At 36.8% G+C, this 21,524-nt stretch overlaps 1 protein-coding gene across 2 annotated transcripts in view; it reads left to right on the forward strand.

Moving 5' to 3' along the window:
- LOC126754085 (uncharacterized) overlaps window positions 1–21,524 on the forward strand; it is a 143,501-nt gene that overhangs the window by 109,125 nt on the left and 12,852 nt on the right. For both annotated transcript variants that reach the window (XM_050465978.1, XM_050465977.1), the window contains exons 4-6: window positions 521–653; window positions 11,609–12,071; window positions 12,696–12,793. In XM_050465978.1, coding sequence (XP_050321935.1) covers window positions 521–653; window positions 11,609–12,071; window positions 12,696–12,793 — 694 coding nt within the window. The remainder of the gene's footprint in view (window positions 1–520; window positions 654–11,608; window positions 12,072–12,695; window positions 12,794–21,524) is intronic.

Genomic DNA, 21,524 nt, shown 5'->3' on the forward strand with positions numbered 1-21,524 from the left:
AGGCTTTTTTTAAAAATTGAAAATGGGCGAGGCCTCGCCCACTTATGGACCAAAAACCATATCTCAGGAACTACTAGACCGATTTCAATGAAATTCGGTATATAATATTGTCTTAACACCCTGATGACATGTACGAAATATAGGTGAAATCGGTTCACAACCACGCCTTCTTCCAATATAACGCTATTTTGAATTCCATCTGATGCCTTCTCTGTATAATATATATGTATATACATTAGGAAATGAAAATACAATTCAATGCTCAAAGTACACAAATTGATCTAATCTAATTAATTTTACAGCAAAATAAAAAAATACGTAAATTATTATCACTTTATCATGCGAGAGTATAAAATGTTCGGTGACACCCGAACTTAGCCCTTCCTTACTTGTTTTTATTGACTTAGTTGCTCAGAGCTGCAACTGCACTTTATATCCAGTTTTATTACATATGCAAATGCATGCATACATACGTACATCCCTACATATGTAGATATATGAAATATTTTTTCCATTCCAGGTGACTTCGTCGAAAGATGGACGCGAATGGACGCTGCATGTGAAATCGCCGCAGGCTCGTGACACCGGCATCTATGAATGTCAAGTGAATACCGAACCAAAAATGTCCATGGCATTTCAATTGAATATCATTGGTAAGTGCGAATAGGCTACAAATATACACTATAAATGTAGATACTCATATATAGAGATGTTCATGACATTTGTACATAACAAAGCCTGCATGAAGGTTCTTTAAAGAGAAGTCGCCATACTGCTTATTCGGATATATTGTCCTGAACGGGATATGTTACATTTACCACGAAGTCTGTAAGCTGTATATAGTATATAAATGATCAGCATGACGAACTGAGTCGATTTAGCCATGCCCGTTTGTCTGTCCGTATATGTGCTAACTAGTCCCTCAGCTTTTGAGATGTCGATCTGAAACTTTTCACAGATATATTTTTCTCCCAAGAAGTTGTGCATTTATCGGAATTCAAGATATCGAACCATTATATCATATAGTTGTAATACAAACTGAACGATCGGAATGTAGGCAAACTTTTTTATTTGACAGAATATCTTCGTGAAATTCGGTATGGATATTTTTTAAAGCCAAGATTTCTAAGATTACAAGTTCAAAATTTTTCCATTTTATGATTTTTTTTTCATTTTAGTAAATAGTGGTGGATTTACCCCTAAACCCCTTGCCTTCTTTTTCCTTACTGGCGTAGACACCGCTTAAGCGGTTATAGCCGAGTTAACAACCAGGTCCTTCTTCACTTCGGCTTTCCAACGGAGTGGAGGTCTTCCTCTTCCTCAGCTTCCCCCGGCGGGTACTGCGTCGAATACTTTCAAAGCTCCCTAATTCACTGAACTATGTCAATGCCGTCTCATATTTCATACAGCTCATCGTTCCAACGAATGCGATCTCTCCTCCGAGGCTGTTGTTTAGTTTTCATGGGGGCGTGGGGGATGAGTAGGGATGGTTCGCCTTCAAACGGATGTTCTTTGGCTACCCAGAGGATACTTGGTCTAAGATTGGAAGTCGTGAGCTGCTTGAGCTATATGTAAAAGAATCGTTTCTGGCTATTCTCAAGTGAATCGCGATTAGAGAACTTTCCTCATTTGAGTGAACACACATGACTCCATTTCCACACATGACTCCATTTCCACACATGATTTCATTTCCACACATGACCACACACCCTTTGATTATACAGACTACAGCGTTTCCAGAGGCCGAGCGTTGTCATGCATCAGAATCACTTTTTCGTGCCTCTCCTGTATTATAGTCAAAAGGAAGCCAGGTTTTTTTTTGTTTCTGAAACAATTCCAGCGCATGTAAACGATTTCAAATGGCTTGGCGGGTGACTCACAATGCTGAGGTAAGGTCTTTTCTTCGAAGGTATTTCGCCTTACTTCACGCTCAGACGGTGGTTAATATCGAAATCTTGTCTTTGAAGCGACCTAGTCAATTAGGGCATGTTGTTTCAATCGGAACAGCATCTTTGTAACTTCAACCGGCAATTTCTTTGACTGAAAGAATAAAATCAACACTTCACGTCTATATAATCAATATCGCTGTTAGAAGGCCCTCCATCATATCTACTTTAAACTAAGTACTAAACATTGTGTTCCGCACCCACACATGCCAACACCTAGGTTGCTTTTATATTTCGGGATTTGGCAACTCTCGTGTTGCAATCTGGTAACTTTATCGTAAAGTTTAATCCTTTTTGGTTATAATTACTTAGAGCTTTTTGACATACGAACGCTATTCGTGTTTCTAACAGTAACTTAAAATATTCACCTCGGCCGAGAAACAAAAGTAAATTGCGAACATTTTCGCGCAAAAATTTAGTTGAATTTTTGACAAGCCCCTTCAAGGACCAGTATTTATCAACACTTCCCGCAAATGACGACTATTTGCCAAACAGCGGCAACTTAGTTGCGCACCTAAAAGTATTCTGCAAAAGCAACAACTTTTTTATAAAAAAAAAATAGTTTTATAAAAAAAATAAATTTTCCAAAAATTTCAAAATTTTCAATTTAAATATTTTGCATATTTACATACGCATTTCCTCTAGCACTCTCATATTTGAACATTCATCGGCAATTATTACTATGTAAACTGTCCTCCACATATATACACACACACACAAACGCTTAAAATAAATAAATGCAAGTAAATTGTGGCAAAATATTAGTATTAAAATAAATCGGTCACATTTATTTGCGTTTAATTCGATAGCGAGAAATTTGCATGCGATTTAAATAAGCCGTTATTGAGCACATTTACATGCATATAAGCATATCACATGACACGATATGTTTTGACACATATGCCTAACGGCGTAAGTATATAATTACGTCATAGGCGTAAACAAATAAAGCCATAATTACGCTTGTTTAGCAAATTGCGCGCCTTGTTGCTACATTTTGTGCAAACTCTTGACTCGCAACTGCATACTTGTGAAGTTGTTTTTTTTATATTTACAATATTTATTTTATTGAAATTTGCAATTTTGTATTTTTCTGCTTCGAGAGCTTTTTACTTTGGCTAGGCGGGAGTAAGCATAATTGCCAGCGTGGAGCCAAACATATTTAAAATTATAAGTTAGGGACACTGTGCGGAACAAGAAAGTGTACGGTGTTTTTAGGTACCAAATATCAATAAAAACCCATTTGCTCCGCTGCCTTATCGGTCTGGAAAAAGTAGAACCTGCAGCTTGAATTATTTTCTCCAGCAGTAAATCTGCCTGAAACCTCGTTTGTAATGAATGGCTCAGAGAGATGCTTCCCGATCCTAATGGAGCTTTTGGTGTTGCGGATTAGTTTTGCGGTGATACCAAATTCAGACATCGCGGCATAAAAGCAGCTGCTTTTAAAGCTGTCAAAAGTAGCTTTGAAATCGACGAAGAGGTGGTGTGTGTCTTTTCACGGATCTTTTCCAAGATTTGGTGCAGAATGAATATCTTGTCAGTTGTTGATTTGCCAGATCTAAAGCGACACTTATAAGGCCCCAGTTTGTTGACGATGGGCTTTAATCTTTCACACGATACGCTCGATAGAACCATATATCCGATGTTGAGGAAGGTTGTTCCATGGTAGTTGACGCAGATTGTGGGGTCTCCCTTTTTTGGATTGGACAGAGCACACTTAAATTCCAATCGTCGGGCATGCTTTCGCCCCACCATATTCTACAAGCAAGCTGATGCATGCTCCTTATCAGTTCTTCGCCGCCGTGTTTAAATAGCTCGACCAGCAATCCACCGGCTTTGTTGTCTTTATGGGTAATTGCTATTCGAACTTCTTCATGGTCGGGCAATAGAACGTCTGCTCCATCGTCATCTATTTGTGAATCGGGTTCACCATCACCTGGTGTTATACTTTCACCTCTGGTGGCTCTTGAAACCTTCTGTTAGTCGCCACATCTTTTCGTAGCATTTTCGAGCATTGAAAATATTAAATACTAATAAGTATTGTCAGATTTCCCTTTTGAGACAAATATTCAAAAATTCTTCCGGTTAAACTTTGTCTATAATGATTTTAATGGAAACGAAAGAGATGTCGTCTAAATTCAATGAATAATCTCTATTTTTGTTCCACAGTGTATTGAAAAAACAAAAATAGTGAAAAAATATATTAATGTTTAATGCTAAATTATGTAAGCGCATACTATTATTTTCATAACATTTCCATAATGATATGACTTTTATGTAATTTCGCATTTAAGTGGAACAGTCGTCCAATTTATCTGCTCAGCGGTGCGTATGAGCGACAATATGCTGATAGGCAGAAAACTGAGCGCCGAAAGAAATTATGAATAAATTGTTGTAGTTTTAGGAACAGGTGGTCGCTGGATGCGCCGCTTGAAAAAGCAACGCGTTACATAAAATTTTAATATAATTGGTGCAGTAACTAAAACAAAGCTTAAAGGCGTATAACAAGTATGAAGCGGAAGCCCCAGTAAATCTAGAATAATTTTTCTGACGATAATTATCGTAATTGCAGGCAGCTTTACCTTCCAATTGATTCAATTTAAATTTATGCAGTAAAATCCTCAGTTGCACTTCGCGCATCACTCATACGCCATGTAGCACCAAGCCTACTAAGCGACTTCTTTCAACAATGGCGATGAGGCATCATTGAATGCGATGTAGTTCAGAATATCTGTTGAAAATATGCTTTGAACACGTTTTGCTGTAATCATAACTGAAATTTGGCGTGCAGATTTTTTTTTATGTTTTGTTTAAAAACACAATAGCGCTAACTGTTCCAGTTTCTATGTTCGCTAGGCGTTTCTAATTGCTTTTGAACATATACCCTTATTGTGTACTAAACCTGTTCCTCAATTCATATTAATTTAGTGTGTATAGGATCTATGAAGTAAATGTTTGTTGGGAAGAGAAATTGGAATATATTTTTAATTTATTTAAATTCTTTTAAATTTCTTTAAATCTTAAGCTTTTATACTTATTTTCCTTAAAAAATATTTCCGGATTTTTTTCTGAGAAAACTTTTAAATTTATTGATCCAAATACTGTATATAACCCCTTAAATATCGTTAAAATTCTTAGGCAATTGGGTAAATAAAATTCATCTGAAATTACATTTATAAAGAGCATTCAGTCTGTTAGTAATCGGCACTAAAAATACTTCTTTTTCATTGGCGTAGACACCGCTTATGCGGTTATAGCCAAAACCACCATTCCAATTAAGGGACCGGACATTCCAGGTGCATGCCCTCAAATCAATTCTTAATTCGTTTGCCATGGTCGTCTTCAAAAGGGGGGTCTCTCGTCCAAGGCTGTTTTTTAGTGTTCTTTGGCTACCCAGAGGATACTTGGCCTAAGACCGTTAGTCGTGAGCTGCTTGAGCCATATATAAAAGAATCGTTACTGACCACTCCCACGTGAATGACGATCAGAGAACTTTCCTCACTTGCGTGAACTTCTACATATGACTACATCCTCTATAAAAACATACCAAATTTTACAAATTTAGTAAAAGTGTATGTAAATTTTCACTCAAAACGCACTTATAAATATATCCAGTGAATTCCTTGCACTTAAAATATTACTCTGTGATGGTTATGGAAAGAGTAGGAACGAAGTCCTGCAAAGCAAGAAAAGTTTAAAAAAAACTAGATGGTACTAGCAACGCTATAACCATATTTATGATTGAGGGAAATGCTTACCTATTTTTAAAGAGTTTGAAAAACAACTTCAACATCAGAGCATGGATTAGTACAGTAATCCTGCCTGGGAGATAAGTTTAATGGAATAGACGGTGATTAAAAAAGGATGCGTATCGCAAGATTAAAAATAACTAAATCTCAATAAAACTCCATACAGTTCTTTTTTGTATACATCAATGGCTGGCGAAGTTCGTGTGGAGTAAAGACATATTATAATAAGTATTGTGAAATTTGCAACAGTTTAGCTCTTACCAGATCTAGATCGTTAATCATAGATTACCTAAATAATTTTCTCTTCATTTGATTGTAAGGTGTGTCTAAGCTAATACATTATCAACCGATCGATAACCCTAAATTCAGCTATGTTATTCTAAGAAGACTTTACTTTAATTTTTAAACTGTACTTTGCTCCTCACAATATTACTACTCTCCGAAATTGGATTAGCAAAGACGCAAACCACTTTCAACATCAATTCAGCTTATTCGAAAATATTTTACACTTTTGTATGGCAGCTTTTGAACTACAGCTTGCAGTCACAAAACCACAATTAATCGTCACGTTAAATCTGCTAAAACATTGCTCGCTCGCAATTTCTTGATGGGAGCGCATTAAACAATCTTAAATGCAACTTTGCAAATTTGCGAACACAAATGAATGGAATCACAGAAGCGATGGCGGAAAATGCCAAATGAAAAAATCTCTTCTGGGTAATGAAAAGAATCGATAAAATTAAAAGGCCACAAATACACACGGGCGAACACTCAATTTATATGCAAATTTATGCAGCCAAATGCCGCTCGCGCCCCGACAACTGATTAATTTCGTTAAACATTCGCAATTTTTCGCACTGAAATGGCGTTATTTCGAGGTCTTATCTATATGATTGTGTATCTGATATACTTGTCGGAAGAGTACATTTTATAACTGCCATTTAAATGTGTTTTCTGTCGCCGCAAAGCATTTCATGTTAATTAGCACTGTCAGCGTGAGCAAGTGTTAATAACAGTGTGTTCGTCATATTTCTATTTGTCATGCAATACTTCATGGTCGCGCTGCATTGGAATCAACGCGACAATTGAGAGAGAGAAAGTTTTATTGAATGTGATTTTAAAAGAAAGCGAAGAAAGAAGTGAGCTGTGAATGTACCAAATTTATGTTACGAACAGACTTAAAAGTTCGAAAAATAATACAATACACAAAGATGAATTGCCAGGGGAAAAGCATACGAATTAACCGCCTATAAAATGATTATTGATTTTCGAAGATTCTCAATCTTAGCGACTTTAAACTAAGTACTAAATATTGTGTTCCGAACCCGCTCATGCCAATTCGTAGGATGTTTTTATATTTCGGGTTTTGGCAACGCAATCTGGTAACTTTATTTTAAAGTTTGATACTTTTTTGTTATAAATACTCAGAACTGTTTAACATACGAACGCGCTTTTGTGTTTCTTGCAGTAACTTAAAATATTCCCCTCGGACAAAAAAGTGAATTAAATTGCGAACATTTTCGCGCGATTTTTTTTTTTTATCTTTGGGCGGCGATCAACTCAGCAATGTTGCGTCCATAAACTTAAATAAATTTTTGTCAATGAAGCTCCTTCAAGGACCAGTATTTATCGCTAGTATGGGGAATTCAATCGAGGTGGCACATCACTTTAATAGTGAATGTCGTCAAAAATCAGTTGTGTTTCCGAAAAATATCATAACAGATATTGCAAGATCGGCATATGACCTATCTTGAGATCGAGACTGTACGCATTAGTGGGACAAGCGTCATTCAATTTTGCATGAAAATTTTATTATAAAAAAAAATCACTTTGGATCCCACACAATTTATCAATCGCTCAAAAAAGAGCTCCTGTCAATTTATCGAATCTATGACATCGTAAAAGCAGTCGACAGAACAGTAACTTCTGAGTACTACGTCTTTCAAGAAATTAGGAAAACTAACTGCCGAAGATGTCTCACTCCTCACCATGACAATGCGCGCTCTCAAACATCGACTGAAACAAATGCATTTTTAGTCCTCAAAACATTTGATGGGTCATTCACCGTATAACCTTGAGTTGCCACCGAATGACTTCCTTTTATTCTCATACGTAAAACATAAACTAAGAAAACAACGTTTTTCGACACTTAAAGAGGCGGTTGACGCAATCAAAACACATGTTTTGCAGACAGATCAATCAAAGTGGCAAAAGTGATTCGAAAAATGGTTTAAACGCATGCTAAAGTATATAGATCTTAATAGAGAATATTTTGAAAAAAAAAAAAAACGAAAAATCTATTTTCGAAGATTAATATTTGTTTTTGTTCACTAATCCTGAAACATAAAAGGCAACCTACGTATATAATTTAAAGTTCTATGCGACTTTGCTCTTCTGCTTTTATTTATATTGAAATATGTTCCTAAATGTGGGCAACATTAAAATTATACGGCATATATAAAACATTGCCTACATTTAGGATGAATCCATACAATTTTATGCTCTCTAATGCTCTCTGAATTGCAATAAATACCTATAATTTCGTACTTTTATTGTTATAATCTGGGTCTTGGCTTTTTGTGATGCTATACAACAACAATTACTCAACCAGCTGATCACAATATGCGTCCACAATTAAGAGTTAATTAAACTATGCTCGCCAATGTTTGCTATGTGTATGTTTAACCAAATTACTTTTTACTTTTTTGTTTTGCAATTTTGTTGCACTGCAGCCCAAGTCAAGCGCCAGCTGCTCCAGTAAAAAGCAACATGGACCAGAGAAAATGAGAACGACGAGTAACGGTGTGTTATTTTAAAGCGCAGTCTCATTTGCATTGCAGCAGCCAGCAATTTAAAGGCGCAAAAACGTTTGTGTTGTATTTTCTCGACTCTACTCTGTCCCCCCCAACGCCTTACTTCTTTCCACCGCTTTGGTGCATGCAAATTAAATTCTTATGCGGCGTTTCTTCGGACTTTATGCGCCATGACTTCGGAATGGCCTTGAATATGCGCTAATTTGCCTTGCAACCAACAGGAAGCGGCACAATATTAAAGTTGCGGCTGAGCTGCAGAGTTTTAATTAAGACAACTTGCCAGAGCTTGCCCGCTCTCCCGCTTGCCGGCCGCTTTAGTTTTTTCGGCGCCTAATTAAACTATGCATTCGCTTATGTAAAAAATCTGCTGCACGCAAAAATACCGCAAATTGGCGAATGCAGAGGCTTATTGTGGCCCGGCAAAGCCAACAAGCCACCACGGCTCATCTGTGTGGCGCCTGAATGCAATTGCAACCTCGCTAATTAGCTCCGGAATCGGCGGTCTTGCCGGCAGCCGGAACAGTATTTCCATGCGAGCTCCTCTACATAGCGTCCGCACACAGCCAAGCGCGTCTGTATGTGTGTATGCCAGCATTACAAATTGGAAAGCTTTCTTTGTGGCACGAAAAAATACTTTTAATACACAAAAATAATAAATTTTTAAATTACTTATGAGCTCACAAGACGCAACCGACTTTCTGCGGTTGCTCTGCATAAGGATGTGCAACCGAAGGGCTCAAGTGTACTCACTGCAGGCATTTGTACGAGTACATATTAAAAGGAAAAAGAATGTGAAGCACGTTTCATAGTAACATCAATGCTTCGGAGCAGACACGTTTCTTCACAACTATCGAATGTAGTGGTCAATAATAATTACGAAGGTGGTCCAATTAGCGCTTAGCCTTACTAGCCTTTAGCGACTTTGCTCTAATGCGATTATTAATATTGAAATGTGTTCCTAAATGTAGGCAACATAAAATTCATATGTCAGATATAAAACGTTGCCTACATTTAGGATGAATCCATACAATTTTATTCTCTGAATTGCAATAAATTCCTATGATTTCGTGCTTTTATAGTTATAATCTAGATCTCGCAAGAGAAATTTCTTACATCGTGGTAAATTCTTGCAAACAACTGCTCTAAATATTGCAACAGAATCGGATTCGTACTTTTGTTTGGACCGCGTGTGGAAGAAGACGTTCTCGAGGATTTTAGATAAGGAAGGGGATCCGATTCTTGCGAATTAAAAAAAAATTGAAGAAGAGAAATACTGAGCGATGATTCGAATTTTGTTTTTGGAAGAGAAGTTCCGGCAATATAATCAACAAATTTTATGCGCTGATGTTTCTCCTTAGATCGGGACCATTATAATTTGATTAAGCTAGTTTCAATGTTTCCGCGCTCATGGTGTTAGATGAGCTGCTCCCAAGTCCCCAATAAACGGCTACCGCGATTTTATATTGGAAGACAGTCGGTAGAGGGTGTGCAAGATTACTGAGTTGAAAGGCATCTCAACAGACCCTTTAGCTAATATACCGCAGGAAATATTATTGTAGTTGGAAATTTATTTGGCATAAGCGAGCTTTCGACAGGATGGGTACAGCGTTTGATACTCCTCATCATACTGTTCCCACGACAGTCAAGTTTAAGTACGTAACTGAAACGAACCCGGATTTTTATCCGGTCAAGAACTCTCAACTCGGGAGAATTCTGAAGCTTCTGCGTTGCATCGTGACCGTTCATGAAGTTTGGATTCACTTATACATATTAGATACCATGGTAGAGTAAAAACAAGAGTTTCCATTCGACGAACAAGCTCCAAAGCGGACAAAAACTGTTCAATCTCCTGGTAAGGTGATGGCCACCATTCTGGGATTCGTAAAGTGTGTTCTACATCAAATACTAGAAGAAAGCGATCGCAGGATTATACAAAGCCGATTTATTGGGCTCACTCCACGTCGAAGCGTAGACAATCGGCGCCTCCATGGCCAAATCGGTCAAATTAAACTACCCCATCGAACGTATTATCAAGATTTGTCCAAATTTAAAAAGTTACTCGCCGGACAGAAATTTGAGTCCAATTAGTATGCTATCGCTGTTCTCTAGTCCTACCATGAATACTGCCAGAAACCGCATTTTCGGTTGGTTTAAGGATTTACTTGGGTTTCTTCGAGCAAAAACGGCCTATTTTCAATATATATTTTTTTCAATACATATTTTATTGAAGCTTTTTAAAGTTTTAAAGATACGTATATTGCAACAATTTTGTGAAATTTTCAGAAGAAAATATTCAAAACTTAACCATTATGACGTAATTTCCGGCAGATCCACGGGAAAAAGGTGCTTCAGCGTTGACAGCAAAGCTTATTACAAAAATGTGAAGAAAGAATATGAAGGAAAAAGACGAAATACATGTTAGGACACATTTAAGACCACAAACTTGGTATTGGAGAAAAACAAGAAATAATAATTTTGCCAGAAATTTAAAAAAAAAATCAAAACAAAATAATAAAAAAAAATTCACAAAATATTTCTCAAGCTAAATGGGTCCTATATTGAGGAATAAATCGCCATATTGCCAAATTTTCCCATAATAAGAAATACACTTTGCCCAGCCCTCAATTCGTAGAATAATTTTCTTTTCGGTTTTGTCCGAACTTCGACCCTCCCTACTTCTTCTTTAATATTTTTTTCTTTGTAAATGAAATTTGTGCTGATTTTTCGCAAATATTTATAAAATTAAGTATGTCATGTATACCATGCATTGTATTTATTGTTTGCAGATGATTGTTATTATAGTTGTTGTATTTTAAGAAATCATATTTAATTAAAAATTGTGAATTTACTTTTCGTTATTTGAATAATTTTATTTTTACTTTACTTGTGAAAGCACAAATATTCACACAAATATACACATATATGATATAGACAATACCACACTTCTCTATATATAATGTATTTCACATATACACGACCGCATCACACACACACATGCCTCGGTATTTTATTATCGCATTATTTTTCTTTATTGTTATTGTTGTTTTCTCAACCACTATTTATATTTACAATGATGTTTGCTCTGCTTGTGTCACCACAGAGATACCCGCCGATTCGCGCGCCATCATCAGCGGCCCGGCCGATCTGCATTTCAAAGTCGGCAGCGCAATCATACTCAGCTGTCATGTGCAACAGCCGAGCGTTCGTGATATTGGACCGATTTATTGGTATCGCGGCGAGCATATAATTACGCCATTCGAGCTGGACGAAGATGAAGAGAGCAACAGCGCCACTAACAACAACAACAATAAGAACAAACATAGTCATGGCAACGTTGGCGGTGACATGTCTACGCCACCACTGACGGGCAATGAGCTGGCTGCTGATGTGACAGCGCCGATAACAAATGCCAAGGCATTGACTGCTGCTGCTGCTGCTGCTGCTGGTGCCTCGAGCGCAATGGCGGTCACAGCGCTGCACGATGGCTTAAGCAACGACATAACGCCGGACTTCACGGCGCGCATCGCCATGGAATCACAGTTGGGCGACACAATGAAATCAAGGTAAGTCGGCGCGGCGGCAAACTCAATCCGGTTGTCCAAAAGCCACAATCAGGTGCAATGTGGCGATGCGAGAGGTGATGAGATAGCGCCAGCGCTTAAGCGGCCAAAGGTGAAATGGAAAGCGCTGTCAGGCTTGTCGGCTCTTTGAGCATGTCAACATGCAAATGCATGTGGCAAAGTACTGTCGCCTATCTTTGTGTGCGGCATGCAGCCGCTGTTGCATGTGCCGTCATAGTGCGTTAATGTGTGTGTGCGCCTGCACTTGTCACTTTGGCTTTGATTACACTGTGCGGCGCAGCATAAATAAATATTTGAGCCTTTACATTTCAATTCATTGCCTCAATATCTCAAGGCGCCTCCGTTGCCTGGCGTTGTCAACCGGCACACACACACACACACACACATCTGCACATATTTATCGCGTCAGCGTCTGACTATCGTGCGTTCCATAGCGAACTTGCGCCGCGTCTTGCATTTTCACACTCATCCATTACACACACACACACACACACACACACACACACACACACACGTAAGCGTCAACTTGTATATATCTCCATTAATGTGCTCACTCTTCTGCTTCTTGTTCTTCTTCTGCTGCTTTTTCATCGCGCTCATCATCAGGTTGCGCATCTCGAATGCACAGACAACGGATACAGGGAATTACACTTGTCAGCCGACAACGGCGAGCAGTGCCAGCGTCATGGTGCACGTGATTAATGGTGAGTAGTTTCATTTGTTGCCACTGCTTCTTCTTTCTACTTATTACCAGTGCGCGCATATTCGTATTTATCTATCTATGTACGTTTGTGTGTATGTATGTGCAGTTATGTGCGCATTTGTCTCTCGTGACAGAAGTAAAGGATAATGCAAGGCCCCTGCCTCATGCGCTTTCATAAATATCCTTGGCAGCAAGGCATCCAATTGGTTATTTGGTGTTAAAGGTTGATGTGGTGGTGCCATAATGATGCAGGCATATTTAAGCGTACATATCTACATAAGTACATACACACATAGTACTACTACATACATATTTACTATTATTAGCAAAAAATAGTAAAACTTTGTTCATAATTTTAAATTTTTGATTTACTCTTCAAAATCTATGTCGGCCTCCTCGAAGTAATCCCCCTTGTCCCCAGTACACTTTTGCCTACGTTTTTTCCAATCCTCGAAACAGTTGTTAAAGTCCAATTCCAGACTAACCTCCAAACGATGCACGTTTAACGTCTTCAATTGACTCAAACCGGTTGCCCCGGAGCGTTTGTTTGAGTTTGTTGAATAGCACGGAGCTAACTCAGGCGAATACGGTGCTTGCAGCACTATATTGATTGAACATTTTTCGAAAACTCACGAATAATCAACGCAGTATTCGAAAGTTCATTAACGTGGTGTAAAAACCAAGAGTTTCCGACATATAATTCTGACCTTTTTTTACGAATAGCTTCGAGCAAATGACGTATAACACCCAAATAGTGTGCCTTGTTGACAGTTTGGCCAAGCAGAAGGAATTCAAAGTGCTCCACACCACGATAATCGAAGAAAACTGTCAACATAACCTTGATTTTTGACCTGCTTTGACGTGTTTTTTCGGCTTAGGCTCACCTTTGCCACGATATTCGGCCGATTGATCAACTGTTTCCGGGTCGTAAGCATAGATCCAAGACTAATCGCCAGTAATAATACATTTCAACATTTCATGACATCCTAGTAGTCGGAAAGCATTGTTTCACAGGCGTTAACACGACGCTTTTTAAAAAAAAAAAGAGTAATTTTGGAACCACAAAATTTAATGGAATTTTTTTATTGAATAATTTCACTCGTCGTAAAAATCGCCGAATGCACTTTATGTACTTCAGAAAGACAAGCGTATGCTGAACAGTAATGATTATTTTGATGTGACATTTGGCCCAGATATCAGTGACAGTCATACCAACCTAGAGAAATAATATTTCAATGAATGGGTTCTCGCGAGAAATTTACATAAATTAAAAAGTCTTACTATTTTTTGCTCGCGACGTATATATATCGCGCATATGATGCCATATTGAGGGGCGCCAGTTAAGACGAACATTGTTTCTAGTAGAGACCTTATGTTATTCTGTTGATTATATGAGTCAAAATAAGAAAAGGCGATATCTTCGGCTACTCCGAAGCTATAATACCCATCACCAGTGTATTTCTTTCAATAACTATTGATCTGTCAGTTTGTATCGCAGCTATATGGTATAGTTATACGATCTGAATAATTAGTTCAGACACTCTAGTGATGCCTTAAACAATTATCTATTCCAATTCTCTATCGTGAAAATATATTGTCAAATAAAAAAGTTTTCTATTCAAGAAGTTGAATTTGAGCGATCAGTTTGTATGGCAGTTTTCCTTTAGAATATAATTTGTTTAACTTCCTTTCAAAAGACATATATACGTTGACCCCTTCTGAGATTTTTTAAGATTTAATCTCTTCATAACGTTCTTTATCTGAGCCATAACCCATATATGTAGACCGATTTTAATATTTTCCATAAAACGCAGTCTCATCTTAACATAGCATCCTCGAAGTAAAAAGGTAGTAGAGACGAAGTTTGAGGAGTACGAGGCTTCAATATTCCTAGAAGTTTTGTATCGATTTCATTTCTGCTAAAATATAACCATTGTTCCCAATGTACTAAAGCGACTTTGTACTAATAAATATTTCACAAATAATTTTGGGAAGAGTTTCTGAGGTGACACTTATTCAGCGGTATAAATGTGTTAAACTGAAGTGATAACGGTATATAAAATTTTCGAGATAACTGTTGAGTTAATAATGAAAAAGTGTGTAAAAATTGTAGTGTGTTTATATCTTTATATACTATATAATTCGCAAATCGTCGAATCGGTCGGACCAAAATGAATTCCAATTTCCTATTACAAAGCTAACATTCTTCTTGATTCGACAGCTGAAACGCCATAATTAGCTTTCGTCCATTCTTTGTAAATAATTTAGCCGTTCAATATTTCAATTTTCTAGAACTTAAACTCAAAAGATGTAAAAAATAGTTTCAATACTTTCTTTTTAAAAAAAATTTATTTATTAATAAGGATACTTTTTTCCAATTACCCATTTTGTTCATAAATAACATTAATTTAACCATTCACAAAAATATTTTGGTGCGTGTCTTCGATAAAATATGTGTTTTGTGCGCCTAATTGTAGGCAGCATTTTTCATTAACATTTCTATAAAAGAACTGGTGCGAACGAGCACATTATATTAACGACATGCCGTATCAGACATTCTTTTCCCCACTGTGCGGCAATCGCTTCATTGCGTCAGTCAACGACTTAGTCAAATTTATTGCTCGCAGGAGAAGATCTACAAAGTAGCGCCGACCCAACAGCGTACAATAAGCGCACAGCACGCAGGAGAGGTGCCGACACGCCTTGTCATTGTTATTAATTGTCCTTGAACAGCGCGTAGTGGCATTCGCTTGGTGCTTACAAGCTTGTCTACATACAAATACGTACATGGATGTGTAATTGGAGGCGTGCTGCAGCGGCTTCCGGTTCTAGGAATTTACGCCAGCACCGAGAAGCGAGTAATTCCGCAAATGAAATGATTTTGTCATCATTTGTCGCTGGCTGCCTGTCACATTAGCAAACCTACAGCAGCTTATGTGTGTTTGTCGAGTATATGTGTACATGTGTACATGTGTATGTATATATGTTTACTTGTAGACATGATGAGTGCGTTACAAATATACTAATATGACAGAAATGAATTTGTTAGATTCCTTATTCCTTCACTTCTGTCATTAGTTATATGCTAATTTAAGGTTAGAGCAAAACATAAGTGTACATATGTAAAAATAGCATATGTACATATATAAAATATACAAATGGGTGAATCTAATGTTTTTTGTTGCCGCTTTGCCTGTGTCAAATTCAGGGATCTTGTCAAAATATGTCAACATTTGTATACCTAATGCCTTCGTATATGTCCAGTATAGCCTATTAATATACATATACATATACATATATTTACATAAATAATTATTATAATGACTGTCCTAATATTTGTATGAGCTTTTGCTTAAACATTTTTATTCTGATATTCAATTACGAGTGCCCTAATTGGTCTATAAATACCCTATGTGTGTTTAATAACCCAGTCGTAAGTCATAGTCTGCCATGGCACATAGAAGACAAGACATATCTATTTAAAATTTTCGACTCTTTCGTAAGGTTTTGATTTTATATTCCTTAGATTTAAAGAAATCTCATTTCGCGTCAGAGAAAAGTTTTCTTTACCGGTTAGTTGGAAATTTTATTGGCATTATAAGAATATATTTATTTGTCTCAGATGCCGGTTTTTTATTTTCTGAAGCACAAATTTTTCTTTATATGAAACTATGAATTATTTAAGTGATATTGATGTCATTCCTAAACCTCGACATTTGCCTTGTATTCCGGCCAGTTCTTCGCTAAGACCCAACATTTCTTTTTATTCCGTTCTGTTCTTGTCTGAGGCCGCATTTTTTTTATATTTTCTTGTTTCTCTGAAGCCCTGAATTAGATTTTTCGGATCAATTCTTGTCTGAAGGCGTCAAGTTTTCCTGTTTCATATTTTCCACACCTCTCATTCTCTGAAGATCCTAATTTTCCCCAAAAACCGACATGTCATAGAAGAAACACTTCAAGATGTCTTCATATTTGGGTCAGTTCTTCTCGAAATACTCCCGTTTCCTACATATTTAGACCACACTTTCTCTTAGGTCTCGAATTTTCTCTTATTCTGGCCTATCATTCTCTAAGACCTCAAATTTTCGACATATTCGGGTCCACCGACCTCTTCTTCTATAAAACTTCAAGTTGTCCTCATATTTGGCTGCGTTCTTGGCTAAAGGTTCTAATTTTTCACATATTTCGCTCCAGTCCTTCACTGGGGTCTCAAATTTTTTTCTTTTTCCGGCCAGTTATTCTCTGAAGCCTCAAATTCTCGCCATTTTCTGGTCAGCTACTTTATGAGAGTCAAACTTATTCTCATATTTCGTTCATTTTTTCTCTGAAGCCTTAAGTTTTCCTCATATTCAAGCCCGTTTTTCCCGGCGTTCTAACTTTTCGTCATATGATGACCAGTTGTGTTGAAAGTATTCCCAATTGGCAGTCCTTGACCGGATAAGGATCCGGGTCTGTTCCGGTTACTTAGACCCGACTGTCCTGCGAACCAGTAGTTCTCTCACATTCCAATTAGTCCGTTTAGTTCTTTAAAGCTCATCGCAAAATTCGTCTCCGTCTATACAATTTACCAAAATTATTGTCTACATACATATTTATCTCTTCATTCTAAGCCGAATGGTAAGCTTTTGTCTGCATACCGCTCTTTCGGTTAAATACATTGTTCTCGCTAATGGCTGTGGTGCCGTTGCCCATTTATTACTCGCCTGAGCTTGCTGTGGCTGCTTTGTCGATTATGAATGACTTCCTGGTTGAATGGTGGGCTAGCTTCGCTTGTATGGTATCTATGAGCATACTCATATGCATTTAGTATGTTTGTCGGTATGTGTAGCTACCGCTACATAAGTACATATGTGAGTGTCTATTTCTATGCACATTACACATATGGAAGTTGTCAGTAAAATTAATGATTAGAAATGCCCTTTTTTGCCTGCCACATATGTATCTGTGCGACAGCAAGTGAAATTTGGAATTATAAACTCATTTTCTTTGTAATTTGGTAATTTGTAGATTTTGCTAATTTTGAAGCATTTAATATTACGCTACTTAAGAGCCCAACAAGTTTTGAAGTATGCATCTGTCATACTATGGTCATTTATTATAGTTATTATGGTATTAAATTTTATGTGAGTCATTAGAAGATTGATGGATAGCTTGTTCCGGGCTTAAAATGTTTCGTACTCGAATGAACGAGCTTATAACTCTTTAAGTTGAGGCCACTGACTCCGAATTTCGGTAGTAAATTTTAATAATTTCGACTCGCTGTTGGTTCGTTTATCTTGCCATGATGAAATTGTAAACCTTACTGAAGAGGAATGTCAAAAGAGAGGGGAGACATATAGCGTCGTTTGCTGTCCCTATCGGTCTATCTTTGCAGTCCTATTGAAAAACTCTGTATCTAAAATTTAATCGAAGTTATTTGAAAATTAATTGCTTATTTTATATATGTTGCCTGATTATCAAAATATTGTGAAGTTTATCGTTTAGATCTAAGTAAATGAAACAATGGGAATCAACGTAATCAAATTGTGTTGAGAGAAAGACTAACACATTGTGAATAATACGAGTATTTTCAAGCGCGAGAAATCCGAAATTATGCCCTTAACCCTTCAACCAAACCCTTAACCCTTCAACCAATTCAATACCTTGTAAAATTAATCAAAACTCAACTGGTGATATGAGATTGGCATATAAATATATTTTTCCTAGTATATTGTTGTGTGCTAGTTCATTCCCAAAGTCAGCAAGATTCACAACAAGTCCTATCATATCAGATAAAGTTTAGTAAAGTAAAACGAATATATTATTTTTGCATTACAAGGCGTTATTTCGGCATAATATTCCGATCAGGTCAAATACACACTATTTTGTTCGATCACCTGTTCTCATTTTTAATGTATTTTTATAATGCCTCTGTCATAAGAAACCCTCTTTCCTATTGGTAAAAACTGGGATATTTGATTTTCACTTGAGGCGTTAGTAACAGATATTAGTCACTTGGTGCCAGATCCGAATCTATAAGTGGAAGCATTAGAACCTCCCAAGCTTCCGGAGCTTCTGGCGAGTCACTATCGTGACACTATGTACCTTTCTGCGTTGTTCTGATAGAACATAATTCCTTTCCTACTGACCAAAGCTGGCCGCTCCTGGGTTTCCTCCTTCAGACAGTTCAGTTTTTTGACAGTACAGGTCTGATTCAAACTCGTCCGTTGTCGTAAATGACAAAGAACTCTCGTCACCAATAATCACCCGTTTATGAAATGGATCGATTTTGTTTCCATTAAGCAGCGCTTTAAAATGGATTCCGAAGCGATGAAATTCGTACATGAGGTCGTTTGCTTTAACTTTTGTGGCACACATGTATCGAGGCTCTTTTTGTATTCAGTAATATTAAAATGATTCCAAACAGTTTTTCGAACAATTTTTAGCTTATGAGCAATCCAATCTCTGCTTACATTACGGTCGGGCTCTGATTTCCATCATTTTATTTTATTTTTTTTTTTTCAAAAATTGACCTTCCAGCGTGTGGTGCATCATTGAAAACAAAATTAACGGGACGAAATCAAAATTGCTGTTTGGATGTTATAGCGTCAGATCCATAATCATTAGTCACATTTCAGCCACTTGGTTTTAATCTTTGACGCGTGCTCAAACGATTCTCCGTCAAGCTTTCTGAGTTTGTTTAGTACGAGATCTTATCTTTATGTCGCCACAAAGCCTATCGCACTTGCACACATACAACGCGGGATAGGTTACTAAAGCCACCTACATTTTGGAAAAATAGTGGATATCTTTTAACTAGACCTTATCAAACAAACTGTTTAGTAAGAGAAAATTTTTTTAAACTTTCAAAATATCTAATGGTTTGTGGTATTGAATATGAACAGTAGCGGACGTGAGGTTCCCACTTTTTCAACTTGTGTTGAGTTTTACTACAGCACGTGCCTTTATTGTTTGTGAGATCAAACTTAATTCTTGATCTAATAATCTAAACTGCTAGAAGAAAGATAAAATTACAAAGCTCTGCTGTCCCAATTTCCACAAGTTTCCTATATATTTTCAAAGTTAATTGAAGGGTTACCTGCGGGTCGAATGAGAGCTAAATGAATAGCTTATGTTTATTAACCTGAGCATTAGCAGTTTTATTGTTTCTTGAACTTTCTCACCTGATTTCTGTACCTCTCTTTCACTTGTTATCTAAAGTAGTTTTGGTGTCCCCATCTAACTTTCATGAAGCCAAATTAGTATAATTTATTAAACAGAAACGATAGGGTCTCTACGCCGCTCTGCTTTGCTTCTCTAGAGCTCTGCTATATTATAAGAACCTATTATAATATTTACCCAACCCAATTTGACACATATACTCCTATATATGTATGTATATGTATATACATTGGCGTATGTACGTAGGCATATCTAGTTAAAGTCACTGATGAATGAAATGAATGGCCTCTCTCATTCATTTACGCACTTTATGCAAATACACACACACGCACACATATTTTTACTGATTGCCTGCAATACTGTCGCTGTGGTCCACAAAGTACAATATCATATTACTGCTTTGTTTTACAATAAACAAATACACGCAAAAAATGCTCACACGCACATACACACACGAATTCTCATACATACATATAAACACATATGCTTATTCATTGCTCTTTTTGCCACTTTGTAGTGTAGCAAATTGAATTAATTTGTCATTGCAATGTGGGCCTACAAAGGGAAGTCACACATGCGCAAACACACACACCCACACTTTTGTGTATGTTTACATATGTATAAAATATATGTATGTAGTTTGCTGCTTCATCATTTGTCTTAGAGACGCAAGTGAACAAGTTAGAGCCTTTTAAAACACACAAAAGTGAGTAGATATAATAAAATACTCAATACTCAATTTATAAAAGCACATATCATCGTATGTGTGTGTGTGTGAGTTACTGTAGGCGCCTTTATAGCTGGAATGTCCTGTCTTAGCAACGAATTATTTTAATGCTTTGTCTTCGCTTTCCGCTTTCATTGACACAACAATAGCGTGACTAGCGGCATGAGTAGCTTTGCTTGTATGTGTGTTACTCTGTGTGTGTATTTGTAAGTTTGTGTTGGTGACTTCTTGGACGACGCCTTTTTATTAGATCCTACAAATGACTATGCATAAATCACGCTTCGTTTTGGAGTATAAAGGCAGGCAGTTATTGTTTTTTTTTGGATTTACATATGTTCATACATATACATATATATTATATATAAATAAATATAATGTTGCGACTGCCGTTTCTATTGTTCCATTTTTATGTTTTGTCTGCGTTTTTTATCATCCCACAAAAGCAGAATACATTGTGATCATGACTAAGTGTGAATAGGAATATAGGAATATACAATACAAACACACATATGTGCAAATAGGCTTACCAATACACGTGTTTACACGCATATTTTCATATATATACATACATATGTTTGTATATATGCAATATATTCTAAGGCATATTATTTACCATAAGCAAGTATTTGCCAAGTAAGATTCTTTATATACATACATATACATATGTACATATATACATAAGGGTGGGTTAAAAAAAATTATAATAATTTTTTGTTAACGAGCAGGGTGGCAAATTATACATTAAAAATATAATTGACTTAACATTTGATTTAATATTTTTTTTTGCTTTGTAATATCGAAAGACTTAATAAAAAATATTTTACATTTTTTAATTTAGAAAGAA

Source organism: Bactrocera neohumeralis, chromosome 3 (genome assembly GCF_024586455.1).
Source record: "Bactrocera neohumeralis isolate Rockhampton chromosome 3, APGP_CSIRO_Bneo_wtdbg2-racon-allhic-juicebox.fasta_v2, whole genome shotgun sequence".
Classification (NCBI taxonomy): Eukaryota; Metazoa; Arthropoda; class Insecta; order Diptera; family Tephritidae; genus Bactrocera; species Bactrocera neohumeralis.